Source organism: Stegostoma tigrinum, chromosome 8, assembly GCF_030684315.1.
Source record: "Stegostoma tigrinum isolate sSteTig4 chromosome 8, sSteTig4.hap1, whole genome shotgun sequence".
Lineage (NCBI taxonomy): Eukaryota > Metazoa > Chordata > Chondrichthyes > Orectolobiformes > Stegostomatidae > Stegostoma > Stegostoma tigrinum.
Window position 1 is genome coordinate 54,807,234 of NC_081361.1, and position 15,411 is coordinate 54,822,644.

At 39.3% G+C, this 15,411-nt stretch overlaps 1 protein-coding gene across 3 annotated transcripts in view; it reads right to left on the reverse strand.

Annotated features, from left to right (window-relative positions):
• The window catches only part of podn (podocan), a 56,828-nt gene that overhangs the window by 23,359 nt on the left and 18,058 nt on the right, over nucleotides 1-15,411 (reverse strand). For all 3 annotated transcript variants that reach the window (XM_048538695.2, XM_048538694.2, XM_048538696.2), the window contains 2 exons: nucleotides 10,766-10,830; nucleotides 2,011-2,120 (listed from right to left, as the gene is read on the reverse strand). In XM_048538695.2, the coding sequence (XP_048394652.2) occupies nucleotides 2,011-2,120; nucleotides 10,766-10,830 (175 nt within the window). The remainder of the gene's footprint in view (nucleotides 1-2,010; nucleotides 2,121-10,765; nucleotides 10,831-15,411) is intronic.

Here is a 15,411-nt window from a genome sequence, read left to right on the forward strand (position 1 = left end):
AGGCCAACTGCAATGTTTCTTACCTGTGCTCAGGTCAGCTATACAATTCAAGTCAGGGCTTAATGCTAGGGTATTTTTTGCCTGCATTGTGTAAATAATTTCAGATGAGGTAACTAATTATTGCAATTGGCTTTAGTATGTTTGATTCCATTCAAAATAATTATTCAGTAGCACCTAGAAAATTTATCCAAGTGAATCAACATGACTGTATGTAGATAAATACCACAAAACTGATGTAGTTTGTATTATTTGTATTTTGAATCTTTACATTATTCTGGATTCATAACAACAATTCCATCTTACTCTCAGCTTGACATTAGTGACAAAACTCCAGTGAGGATTTCCCCAAAGCATAGTTAAGATCCCATGAGAACCTTTAGAGAAAAAACAAACCTGCTATGTCTTCCTAACAAACTTTTAATAATGCTACATCATAAGCACTTAGGCCTTTCTTGTCATAACATGAAAATTATTGTTTATCATTTTGGTGGATACACTCATACGACATCTCTCTGTGCTCTATTGTAATGTAGATGTTAACCTTCGTAGGTGAAGTAAGCGAATCGCACACTTGAATATACAACAGTGTCACAAGATTGTATTGCAGTATCCTAAGCATTTATTTGTTTATTTTGCAATGGGACATTTTTCGGCCAGAGTCAGTTAAAAGGCAACATTTGTGACAACTCTTTCAAAAGATAGCCCTAGACTAAGAGTCCTGTCATGTTTTGCCTCTGATGGAATAGATAATGCTTTTAAAATTATATGATCTTTAAGTTCATTGGTATTCCTGGTCTTCTGTTTGATGGTTTGATCTACTGGTCGCTAAGTGATGGCTCAGTTACATAATAGCAATCTCACTTCTCAGGACGCTATTGGTTTAAGGCCAACACTAGGCTATGAACACAAAAATCAAAGGAAGTGTGTCACGAGATGAGGGCATCGCTGTCTAGGCCAGCATTTATTGCCCATCACTAATTGCCCAGAGGGCAGTTAAGAATCAACCACATTGCTGTAGGTATGGAGTCACATGTAGGCCATACCAGGTAAGGATGGCAGTTTCCTTCCCTAAAGGGCATTCATGAACTAGATGGGGTTTTTCCTGACAATCAGCAATGGATTCATGTTCATCATTAGATTAATTTCAGATAATTTATTGAATTCAATTTCCATCATCTTCCATGGTGGAATTCAAACATGGGTCCCCAGAACATTCCCTGCATCTCTGGGTTAACAATTTAGTACCACTGGCCAGGTCTGACCTGTTGGTAGTTGTAAGAAGAAAATCAATGCACTATTTGACTGTTTGCCAAGGCAACATCTATCCCTTAAGAAACATTACAAAAACAAGATATGGTATCTGAAAATCTTTGTACAAAAGTCACAAGGAAAATTGAGTTGAGTGCTTTGTAAATCATACATTGTAGTCGGGTTTGCAAATCCCCTGGCAAAAATTTAAGTCTTTGTCATAACTGTCACAAAATGTTTAAATGGGTAATACACCAACTGGTGTAACACTGAGCCATAAGACCAGAAGGATTCTTGCTGCATTAGCTAACCTTAGCCAGGACAGGCGTGAGAACATTGAGTTGGCTAAAAGGTTAACACAATGCAAATTAAAGGTGCACCAAGACTCCAGATCACAGATTAGTGGTTAAAAAGAGCAATAAAATGAACAGTGTGGGACTCAGTTCTGGGATTCTCTACGATCAAATATCCTCTAGTGTTGCATTGAGCAAGGACTGACAATATCAGTGAAAATGTATCTTAATACAGGAGGAAAGAATTGAAAACTAGGGGGAAATGTTTTCTGTCATTGGACATGGTAAAGTGGGCACTATGTATCAATGAACTTCAACGTCTTCTCGTGATATTGGACTCAAAGTGATAACTCTGTTTCTCTATCCACAGACACTGCTAGATCTGTTACATTTCTTCAGCACTTTATTCAATATCTTCGGATTTGTTTCTCTTAGATAAATACAGACTGGTTCACTTGACAAATCATACCTTAGATTTGGCTTCTGTCCAAAAGTGAGGGGATAGATCTTTGTAAGGTAATTTGCTGCAACATCAGCGCTCACCAAGGTTTTCGGCAGGTATTTTGGAGCAACTGTCAGCTGAAAAATATACAACAGCCAATCAGTAGATCACTGTCCTGTCTGGTTAAAATAAAGGAATCAGTTGAACTTGAGTTCAAGTCAGGCAGCGCTGACACAAACGCACTTCTTGATTACCGGCCAGTTTATGGATGAGGAAGTCTTCATTCAATAAATTTAGCAGCTTTCATTGTGGTGTAACAACTACATATTTTGTTTGTGAAAGGAGCGATCTAGCTTTCAAAGAACTTGTTTTGTAAGTAACACTAAAGATGTCAATACAGTGCCTAAATGACCTTTTTCCAGGTTTTCCAATTCTGGGATTGGCCATTTTGAAACAATGTGAATGCATTTAAAATAGAGACAGCTTCACACTAACCACACATTGTCAACAGGAAATAGTAAAGAACTTTCAAACATATTCTGGGCCATCGGACCAACAGACCTATTAATCTGAGATAATGGGAACTGCAGATGCTGGAGATTCCAAGATAACAAAATGTGAGGCTGGATGAACACAGCAGGCCCAGCAGCATCTCAGGAGCACAAAAGCTGACGTTTCGGGCCTAGACCCTTCATCAGAGAGGGGGATGGGGGGAGGGAACTGGAATAAATAGGGAGAGAGGGGGAGGCGGACCGAAGATGGAGAGTAAAGAAGATAGGTGGAGAAGGTGTGGGTGGGGAGGTAGGGAGGGGATAGGTCAGTCCAGGGAAGACGGACAGGTCAAGGAGGTGGGATGAGGTTAGTAGGTAGCTGGGGGTGCGGCTTGGGGTGGGAGGAAGGGATGGGTGAGAGGAAGAACCGGTTAGGGAGGCAGAGACAGGTTGGACTGGTTTTGGGATGCAGTGGGTGGGGGGGAAGAGCTGGGCTGGTTGTGTGGTGCAGTGGGGGGAGGGGATGAACTGAGCTGGTTTAGGGATGCAGTGGGGGAAGGGGAGATTTTGAAACTGGTGAAGTCCACATTGATACCATATGGCTGCAGGGTTCCCAGGCGGAATATGAGTTGCTGTTCCTGCAACCTTCGGGTGGCATCATTGTGGCAGTGCAGGAGGCCCATGATGGACATGTCATCAAGAGAATGGGAGGGGGAGTGGAAATGGTTTGCGACTGGGAGGTGCAGTTGTTTGTTGCGAACTGAGCGGAGGTGTTCTGCAAAGCGGTCCCCAAGCCTCCGCTTGGTTTCCCCAATGTAGAGAAAGCCGCACCGGGTACAGTGGATGCAGTATACCACATTGGCAGATGTGCAGGTGAACCTCTGCTTAATGTGGAATGTCATCTTGGGGCCTGGGATGGGGGTGAGGGAGGAGGTGTGGGGACAAGTGTAGCATTTCCTGCGGTTGCAGGGGAAGGTGCCGGGTGTGGTGGGGTTGGAGGGCAGTGTGGAGCGAACAAGGGAGTCACGGAGAGAGTGGTCTCTCCGGAAAGCAGACAGGGGTGGGGATGGAAAAATGTCTTGGGTGGTGGGGTCGGATTGTAAATGGCGGAAGTGTCGGAGGATAATGCGTTGTATCCGGAGGTTGGTAGGGTGGTGTGTGAGAACGAGGGGGATCCTCTTGGGGCGGTTGTGGCGGGGGCGGGGTGTGAGGGATGTGTCGCGGGAAATGCGGTCAAGGGCGTTCTCAATCACCGTGGGGGGGAAGTTGCGGTCCTTAAAGAACTTGGACATCTGGGATGTGCGGGAGTGGAATGTCTTATCGTGGGAGCAGATGCGGCGGAGGCGGAGGAATTGGGAATAGGGGATGGAATTTTTGCAGGAGGGTGGGTGGGAGGAGGTGTATTCTAGGTAGCTGTGGGAGTCGGTGGGCTTGAAATGGACATCAGTTACAAGCTGGTTGCCTGAGATGGAGACTGAGAGGTCCAGGAAGGTGAGGGATGTGCTGGAGATGGCCCAGGTGAACTGAAGGTTGGGGTGGAAGGTGTTGGTGAAGTGGATGAACTGTTCGAGCTCCTCTGGGGAGCAAGAGGCGGCGCCGATACAGTCATCAATTAATCTGACCTGGATTTGAATCAATTTCTCTGGCTAAAAAACAATAATATGCTAATCTAGGCTTGTTTGTGGTTCTTGAAGTATAATAAAATGTTGAATCTGATCTGGATAACAATTTATCTGTTTTTAATTAACAAACTATTACAGCTAATTGATGAATACAGATGTTAATTGGTCCTAGCTTCATTGTTAGGGTACCCTGGCACCAAAAGTTGATTAGGAGAATTCTATCAGAGATAGTAAGAACTGCAGACGCTGGACAATCTGAGATAACAAGGTGTAGAGCTGGATGAACACTGAAGGCCAAGCAGCATCAGAGGAGCAGGAAGGCTGACGTTTCAGGCCTAGACCGTTCTTCAGAAGTGCTGAATTTAGAAATGCTGAAGGGTCAAGGCCCGAAACATCAGTTTTCCTGCTCCTCTGATGCTGCTTGACCTGCTGCGTTCATCTAGCTCTACAACTTGTTACCTTAGAAGAATTCTATCCTTCTTTGTCCTGTTGAAATATTTTCTAAGCCCTCTGTTTAGAGATATTATTATGTATCAGGAGCAGGAGAAAGTTGAACTGAGGTCCCCTGGCTCAGAGATAGGGACACTACCGCTGTATCACAACTGCCTGACTTTGTTCTGTTTATTGAATTATCTGTAAGAAAAATTACATCTGCTTGCTGAGAGTATTCTAATAATGTATTGGATTCAGCATGTTTAGATTGGTTTTAAATGAATACACAATGGATGATTTAAGTTATGACCGTGACAGTGCCGTAGAAATAATGGTGAGGGCATCAGTGTTCTCTTTTATTTTAGAGCAAATTAGATATCAGCCTGGTAGTCACACATGAAGCATTGAATGTGGAAATGAGGAATTTGGAATCTGAAATATCCTGCTCCTCCAGGAGCTGTACAACAACCAAACATCATTTAAAGACACCGCATTAATTAGAATGCAAGGTTACAGGGTTTACAAATTACATACCATCTAAATAAGATACAGTATTTTAGGCTTGTCCATTCAAAACAATACAAATCTTAATTATTGCCAACATCTTTGGCACTAAAATAAAACTTCTACAAATGTAGAGCCTCATTCCTTTCGATATCAATTACTATTAGAGATATACGTGATTTAAGCCACTATTTTAAAAGCCTTTGCTTCTTTCATGATCTCTGTTAATTTAATCTAATTAGATTGTTAATAAATCTCTCACTCGTCTCTTTTCAATTAACTATTTTGATTTTCATTTTCTGGTTTTGTCTGTGTGGAGCAGCCAGATTTGGAATTCCCTGCTTCACCCTATCTTCAGTCAACTTTTGAGAAGTTGGATCAGAAGCAACGGGATCTTCTTGCCTGCGTGTAATTCTTTACAAGCTTTGGTGACAGCAATTAATTTCCAGTTAGCCTCCAGGTCGCAACGAGCATCAAAGGCCAGTTCGTGATCTTGTGTTGCTCAGGTATGGTTTGGGACTTGTTGCTTTCCACATAAAAGAATTGCTACATTTACATTGATAAAAATGGTGCATTGCAATTTAATTGCATCATCTATGATTTGCATTGCTATTCCTCCCTTGCCTGAAACATTAATAGTAGAAGAAAAAGGCATGGTTCATCTATAATACAATCTGATACATATAATTTTTAATATGTTATAAGTGAATGTTTATTTTGTGGTTTAGGTATTTATGTTTGCTAACCAATACAATGTTACTGATAGAAATAGCAAGGTGTAGAGCTAGATGAACACAGCAGGCCAAGCAGCATCAGAGGAGCAGGAAGGCTGACGTTTCAGGCCAAAAGGGCGTAGACCTGAAATGTCAGCCTTTCTGCTCCTCTGATGCTGCTTGGCCTGCTGTGTTCATCCAGCTCTACACCTTTTTATCCCAGATTCTCCAGCATCTGCAGTTCCTACTATCTCTGGAACAATGCTATTGCTATATAGTTTATCAAATTACTTTATGAACCAACCTATATTCTCCAATAGCCTTACTTTGGCATCAATGAGAACATTGAAAATTACATTAGGGTGAACAGATTGACAAAACATTGGAGGAACAGGAAAGGCTCTTGATGGTGCCAGAGATGATAAAAGGTTCATATCGATGATCTATTTCTCAACAACCTTCCAACATGTTACATCTTCAATGTACGACAATATATCTTTAATGAAATTATTTCTAAAGTATCAGGCAGAATCCACATAACAGAATCATAGCAACATTTGAGTTCAAACCATCTTCTTTTCTTTTAGGAATTTTGGTTTTTCTGTTTTTAACCACTTCCCACAGTTGGCGATTTCTGGCTCCTCAGAGCTGATGTGTATATTTAATCCTCATTTATACCACGCTGGAACCATTTTTTAGACAAGCCATTCATTGGCTTTCCAGCCCTTCAAAATGTCCAAATACCAAATAATCTGTATCAAGCATTGTCAAGTGCTACCAGTGACTTGCTGATTATGAAGATATTCCAGTCACCTTTTCACTCGCCAGCTGAACTTAAATGATGAAACTCTGGGTGCAATTTTCCTCTGCTGTTTCTACAATCCTATAAAAGTGTCAATCAACAAAATGACTAAAGTATCAATAACAGAAGCTAAATCATCTGATACCTGGTGTGAAGATGAAAAGAGAGGTGGTGAGAAGCATAATTAATTAGCAGAGATAGTAAGAACTGCCAACGCTGGAGTCAGAGATAACATAATGCGGAGCTGGAGGACTACAGCAGGCCAAGCAGCATCAGAGAGGCAGAAAAGTTGATGTTTCGGTTCGGGACTCTTCTTCAGAATTAATGAGCATGTTGGCCGGGGCAAGACGCTGACCTCCTCTTACCATTTCAGTAATTATATGTTCCTGGTGAAAAGGGCCACGGATAATCTTCTTGATCTACCACCAATTAAGGTCTTAAGTTGTCTATCAATGGCCATTAAGAGTCTAAATGTTCCTTCCTCACAGGAAGAGAGGTGACTAGTTTCTCAACTGGAAAATCAGAGCTACCACGCTGGATCATCCAAATGCTCAAATCACAAGCTCTCAAATCTGACCATCATGGTCCCCATTCTCCCTGTGACCTTCAGCTTGCTAGTAGAGTTTAAAAATTGCTTACCTTCTTGCCACTGGATCTTCCAAGGAGTAGGCCTCACTGGAAGTACTTAGGACACAGGAAATGCAGGCCTCTGCTGGACAGTGTCAAGGCACGAGTTAGGCCGAGAAAGACACTTCAGCTTTACCTGCCAGCTCTTACTGAGCCGATTGGCATGTGTTAGGTCAGGTTTTCTTAGCAGTGGTGGCATGTTAGTTGTCACCTAACATTCACACATCATCAAAATGGGAAAATTGCACCAGGTGTTTTCAACTGAATATTGAATAACCCCTCAGCATTGCTTTCCATTGTCTTTAAAAATTGATTTTTGCCTGAGAGTTACATCTTTCCATTAGTATTTTTCTTTAACATGCACAATAAGGCTTGGCATACATAAAAGGTTTTACTTTGTTGACACAGCTGGGGAAATGGAAAACTTCGCCTGACTGAGAGCTTTATGATATTATTACAAGTTATTTTTTCTTTTAATCTAATTTTTCAATGATTTAATGTTGATTCAATGTTTATTTTCACAAGATAAAAATATATCAAATGATTTAGCTTCTGTTTTTGATATTTTAGACATCTTTTTGATTATCACTTTTATGGGATTGTAGAAACAACAGCTTTTTGAAAGCAACATCTTTTTTAGTAGCTCCACACATGCTATTGTTACAATGTGGTTCATTATTTCTCTCCATAGTGCATACCAGATGAATGTGCATGGATCTGCCATGAGTTGACATCGAGGTTATCGAAGGCCATGGGTGGGTGGAGGAGCATAAGTTTCCATGAGTTGACAGGTAGAGGCGAAGGAAAGCAGGAATAAGTCCTCTGGGCTTTATTTTTTGAAATAATACAGAATCCAGAACATGGTTCACAAAGTTTTTGAGGAGTGATAAACCACGAGTTATGGTGAAGTTGAACTGCCTTCATGGAAATAGTGTGACTGGGAGATGCTAGACCCCACAATGGAGTTGACAATTTAGGAGTGAGGGTGTAAGTTCACTGCACTTACCCTTACCCCATATCAATGAAAGTTGGGGGTGGTGGGAATGGGATGGGAAACTCAGAATCCGATCTCCTACACTATTTTTAAATCACCCCGCCTCTGTTCCAACATGGCCAGAGACATAAGTGTTTGTGCCAAAAGTATACTTTATCTATATGAACTTAAAATATTTACAAATAATGCATACTTAAAAATTTTTATTGATTCATGCTTTTTAGGAGTAACAACTATTTAGAAATATTTGTAAATGGCATCAAACACACAGCAGAGATATGCTCAGTGAACCCTGGATATAGAAAAGTGTTCCTGACAATCAAACCACAGGCAAGCTCACCGGAAAAAAAATAGCTATATAACTTTACAGTCAAGTCATTAGGGAGTATTTTCTGTATTGATTCGTCACCCATCATGTGTGCTGTTTACATCATAAATATATGAAGGTTTTATTAACATCAACAGAAACTCTGACATATTGAAACTATTTTAATTTCCAGTAATTCTGGTTCATATATTATATTTTTCCTTTGTGATTTCACCAAACCACAAAGCTCCCTGTGGTGAAGACAGACTGGAGGACTAATCCCAGGGAATTGTGGTAGACAGAGCGAGTGGACCAGGTGGCAAGGGATGACGAGTTTGCCATTCCTACAGCTCTGGGTATGACTGGTCATCACGGCACCACCAGTTGCCAGCACAGTTCAGATCAGAGATTCAGTATGTGGAGGACTGCAAGAGCGAATGCATGACCCACCACTCTGTAGCACTCTGCCAATGTACCACCATAAAATCATTTTTTGATCTTTCTTTTGTTCATGAATTCTTTCCATGTTAGTAGAATTGTTGGCAGCATTAGATAGTAAAAGGTTTTACAATTGTAAGCATTGATTTTAGACTCCAAATACTCTCATCTGCTGGTTTATTTAAAATTAACGGCTGATACAATTTACAGTGGCCCATGGTATTGGTTAATGGCACAAGAATAGAACCCGCTAGAGTGCAAAATGCAAATTTATGAGTGAATGCGACTAAGTAATTCAGCTTAGTCCAAAGCCAAATGAATTGGATAAAATGTTTGTACTTATATACAACCTAATTATGTTGCTCAGAAACATCTTGCGTGTAACGCATTAAAGTTTTTGTTAAGTAGACTCACACAGTAGCCATTGTACATGCAACAATTTTGCTCAAATGTCAATGAAATAAGAAATCAACTCATCCATATTTTGATCAAGGGAGGAATAAGAGAGTGAAAAACTCTTCTTTTGAACTGTCCCAGAAGATCTAGAATATGAATATGAAGGCAGCATCTCAGTCTAATTTCTCATCTGAAGAATTATAATTTAGGCAATCGCACAATAGGGTTTATATCTACAAACTTGTCATTGGGTATTGAACTTGTAAATATTCATTTAAAAATAATACAAGAATATTTACATCTTACTGTTGTACTAACTATATTTAATCTGAATGATTATAAACACAGATGTTCCTTTAATATCTCCTATGTCTTTACATCATGTAGCTTTCACTTTTGTTGAAGATTTTGTCCAATTTATCTGGAAAATCCTGTTAGTGAGGATTAAAGTTAGAAAGTATGGGCAGAGACAGCCCTGATAACAGTATATATTCACTTTTGTTTGGAACAGCATGTAATTTTACTGTTTTTATTCAGTTTCTCCTGGTCCTGACACCAACTGTGGATGAGATGGCATTTGGCCAATACAAATCCAAATTCATTACAAGACCAGTTGCAACAAAGTGACAGGAAAGAAGCAGTGGTCAGTGAACTGCTGATATTTCCTCCCTGGGGAGAAGCTGCTGGCCTCTACTCAACACTGCTACAACAAAATGACAGAGATGAGAGCATTGGGTAAGTTACAGGTACTTGTACCACCACTCCACTGCTCCATCAAATTAACTAAATTGTTCTGGAACTGAATGAAAAGTATTTCATACAAGTTAAGCAAGACAAATTAGCTACATTTTAATTTTGTACATTATTCATAATTAACAATGCAAAAGAATGTTGGGCAAATTTATGACATCTGATTAATATTTTTCAACATTCACAGTAATATAAATAATTAAAGAAATCAAAATTATATTTTCTTTATCATTTTATAAGCTGAGAAGTGCCTGCACTGAGATCCAAATCTAAGGGAAGTGGATGGCACAATAAAGTAGAATTTAAAGGGAACATTTGGTGAACTTTACAATTCTTCAAAGATTAGTAGTCAACTCTTTCAATTTTTGTGCCAAGCACACCAAGCGCACCCAGGCTTAGTTAATGAGGGGAAAGCATATTGTCTCACCAATGTGTCAAATTTTTAAACGGCCTGTCTCATGATAAGATTGATACATGAAGCACCATATTATGGACAGTTTTGCGCTTTGCGCAGTTCCTTTGAGTTTGGTCATTTCTTTCAGGACCATTATAGCCAACATGTATTAGACATTTTTATCAATTGATTAGGTTTATATTTGATTAGAAGGACAATGATATAAACTGCCTTGGCCGGCTTGTAATTTAGTTTGATAAACTGTACTCAGATAACGCCATGAAGCTGTCTGAAGTAATTAAAATCTTTTACCTTATTGTTCGCCAGATATAAATACAGCAAGTTCTCAAGAGAACAAAATGCATCGTCTGGAAGCCCTTCAAAAGTCAAACAATGGAAAATTCAATTGTCAAGCTTTGACATTAAAATTGTTTATTACATCATATTGGATAATTTAATTTGTCAACAGTAAATTACTACTGTGCTGTATTATTTCTTTTCCTTAATTCATTTTTTTAGATAATTCAGGTTTTTTGCATAAAATAAACTACAGTGATTCATCTGCAATACACAGAACATGCTGTAGAAATCTAGCAGGTCTGCCAATGATAGGCTACCCATATCTGTGTAGCACAAAATGGCTGTTAGGGATACCCATAACTAACGGTCACAAAATGCCTGATGACTGACTAATGTTGACAGTAACATTTCTCAAGGTTGCTAAATGTGCAATCCTTCTTGCAAGAACGGAGATAATAACATGTAACATTTGATTATTCACAAGTAGAACAATAACAGCACTGTAAATAACAGCTAACAAGTCAAGTTGCAGCTTTTGAATTATTTGATCAATCTGTAATATACTAAAAGATTCAATGATAATGGGAACTGCAAATGCTGGAGAATCCAAGATAACAAAGTCCAGCTCATCACAAAACCAGCCCAGCTCGTCCCCTCCCCCCACTGCATCCCAAAACCAGCCCAGCCTGTCTCTGCCTCCCTAACCTGTTCTTCCTCTCACCCATCCCTTCCTCCCACCTCAAGCCGCACCTCCATTTCCTACCTACTAACCTCATCCCAGTTCCTTGACCTGTCTGTCTTCCCTGGACTGACCTATCCCCTCCCTACCTTCCCACCTATACTCTCCTCTCCACCTATCTTCTTTTCTCTCCATCTTCAGTCCGCCTCCCCCTCTCTCCCTATTTATTCCAGAACCCTCTCCGCATCCCCCTCTCTGATGAAGGGTCTAGGCCCGAAACGTTAGCTTTTGTGCTCCTGAGATGCTGCTTGGCCTGCTGTGTTCATCCAGCTTCACACTAAAAGATTCAAACCAGTTTCACACAGTAAAAATGGCCCCTCTTATCACTGCAGTAAGACATTGAAATGTGGATTGGACATTAAAGGTATAACCACATAGCTTTGCTGGAACTGATATTTAGTGCCGAAATATAACACACATGCAACAAATTCTCAACATTGAGATTATTTCAGGTTTCTCCTGAGCCAATTTTTCCAATTTAGAAGGAAAGCCTTAAGTTTAACTAATTCCTCCTTTAGTTCTTTGTATTAGAACCACAGAAAATAGGAGAAGGGTTAGGTCATTCAGCCATTCAAGTCTGCTCTGCCATTCAATATGATAATTGCTGATTATCCAACTCATCACCCTTTTCCTGCTCTCCCATTATACCCTTTGATACCTTTAACTCTAAGAACTATGTCTAATTTCTCTTGAAAAGAATCAGATGAAAACCACTTTAAATCAGAACTTGCTCCCAACCACTCCTTTCAACAAATGTGTTCAGTGAAGGAGAGTCACTGTAACTTTCTAAGTATGAATGCTTCTAAACCATATCAGCAAATCCAATGCAATTAAAACTCACACGCAAGAGTAACAATCATATAAACATTGAGTTTGGCTCCTACTAACACGTTTAATAAATATCTCTCGATGCTTGTGCGTTATGGAAAGTTAACTCTCTGAAGGCTGAAAATAATGAAACAGTTCAGAATTAAACTGCAATTTATCCTAGATCAAAAAGGCATTTATCTCAAGCTATAATAATGAAGCAGAAAATTTGACAAGGTACGAATGCACAAGAATATGGATATGACAAATAGTAATTTTGTGATGTATATTTTTACAACGCCTTTAAGGGGGAAATTTGCTTTAAGGCAAGGACACTTTCTTCTTCCCCCTTCCATTTACCCAAATGTCTAATCAGTTTAAAAGATCCATATCAAATCTGTTTTCAATATGAAAGTGAATGGAAGCTGTTGGCACTTGCAATATCATAATCATAAATTGTATACATTGTATGTTAAATGCAACTATACCATGTAGTAAAATATTAACCATCATTGGAGAAAAGAACATATAGATGTTCTTAGGTATTTAGAACCTAGATACAAACTGGAACATTTAAAAAATACATTTCCGGTGATCTGTTTACACTTTAGAAACAAACATTAAAAAATAGACTATGCAAGTCTAAACTAGATAGCTGATAAGGAGAAATAGAACTGGAGCCACAGGAGGAGATATTTGTATGAGAGTTAATATACAACAGGCCAGTTGAAGAGACTCAGGCCGTATGTAAAATGAGTTTTCGGTTTATTATTCCTCATTCTGTGCTATCAACCAAGTCCCGTTACCTGCTCTCCACAGTACATTTACAATCTAGAAAATATCATTTCAAGAATAATTAGAAATTCATGGGAAATTTTGATGGAGGTGCCTATTAAAATGTTCTTTATTCGTGCATGGGGTGTGAGTTTCACCAGCTGTACTAGAATTTATTGTCCAATCCTAATCCCAGTTAAGAGTCATAAATGTTGTGGGTCTGGAGTGATATATTGGCTAGGCCAAGTAAAAATATCAGATTGTTCTTCCTTAAGAACATTAGTGAACCTGATGCTTTTTCATGACAATGATCAGTGGATATGTGGTCACCAGCAGGCTCACTATTTATTTATAAATTTTCATTTCACCAGCTGCTATGGTGAGAATCAAACCCATGACCCCAGGACATCAGTTTGGGGTTGTGAATTACTAATCTAGTGGGATTACCATTATCCTACTATCTTCCTGAATACTATGGTTCCTGCAAACTGTCAGTGTTCAAAATCTATATATGCTTGGCTCCCTTGTAACCATGACACTACTAATAGAAAAGCCAGATTATTTATATCTGGAGCCAATAGAAATAACAGTTTGCCTTGTTATGAGAAAGGAATGCTGAGATCCTCTAGCTGCCTGGAGCACATGGTGACATGCCCTGTCTATAGTGCTATTAATAAGCAATATGCACATGCATTGGGGAGGTGATGGCCTAGTGGTATTATTGTTGGACTGTTAATCCAGAGCTCCAGATAACATCCTGGGGACCTGGGTTCAAATCCTGCTGTAGCAGATGGTGGAATTTGAATTCAATAAATATCTGACATTAAGAACAAAATGATAACCATGAATCCATTGTTGGCTGTCAGGAAAAAAAACCCATCTGGTTCACTAATGTCCTTTAGGGAAGGAAGAACTGTTACCCAGTTTGGCCTACATGTGACTCCAGACCCACGGCAATGTGGTTGACTCTTAACTGCTTTCTGGGCAATTAGGGATGGGCAATAAACGCTGGCCAATGCCCTCATTCCATGAATGAACAAAGGGGAAAAAATGTACTGTGTATTCTATGCTTTAATTGTTACTTACGGAAAACTTTTCTCACCTCAAATGTCCAAATTTTCTGCCTCAATCTTTTCTTTCCCTTATCTTTCCTCATTATATCGTTATTACTGGAGGCAATTAATCCTTTATTGTTCCTGTTAAATTCCAAATGTGTTCTCATGTGTTCATTCTCCTGTTTACGTCTTCACTGTTATACAGCCAGGAGTTGTCATATCACTGCAAGTCTAACTCATCCTCCCCGATAACTTTTACCCTTGAACCTTCTCTACTGTTCCTTTTGTTACTAATAGATTTTTAAGACACAAAAGGTTGGAACATCTGACCACTACATCTCATATAATATTGTTCTTCTAATTTTTTCGATTTTGCTGGTGTCTCTTCATAAATGCACCTTGACATTTTTCTGAACATAAACATAAGTATCATTCTGAAAGTAATAGGATAAGAATGAAATAATGTTTACTGTTCTTATTTAAAAACTTGATTATATGCTTATCAGATTAGTGGTGTAGAATAAGCTTGAATATTTCAATTCGGTCACCTTGCACTATCAATAACTGGATTCTAATCAACACAATGTGTATAGTAACCTATAGTCAGTTAGCTGGTGATTTGAATATTGTGAGTTTATGGATATATTCTGAATCAACCTATTCAGAGATGATTACACATTTCTGGAATGTATAGGATTTGAACCCAGGCTTCCTGGCCCAGAGGTAGGAATTACCACTGCACTACAAGAGCCCTCAAAGAGTTGAGATTACATGTGTGCATAGCGTTTATCAAAGTCCCAGATGCTACCCAATTCAAGAAGCTCACACAAAGTGTCAGAACATATGAAAATGGTTTCAGTTACTCAGTGCCTATTTTTAAAGAAGCTTGAAATGTAGACTTCATTATTTTCCTTTTTCTTTCAAAGATCCACTGTTCCAAATGTTAGCCCTTATTGCTGCATCTATTGTGCCTTGCATTGCAAAGTTCATTTGGCAAATGCACTTTAACTTGAAGAATCTTTCTTCGCAAAACTTGCCTGAGCTTCACAGACAGCCAGCACAAATATTGCATTCCTTAACTCCAGTGGCATGATAGGTATTGTGATTGATAGAATTCTTTAAAAATTGCTTAATAGTGGTCTGGTACAAGAAGCATGCCTGACGTGCAGTGTTATTTTGAAGTTAATGCAAAGGAATCATTCCGATCAGTTACAGCTTTGTCATTGTTTGATTCTCTGCCTTTCATAAATCAGGAATCTATTGGTATCACTTCTTACATTGGT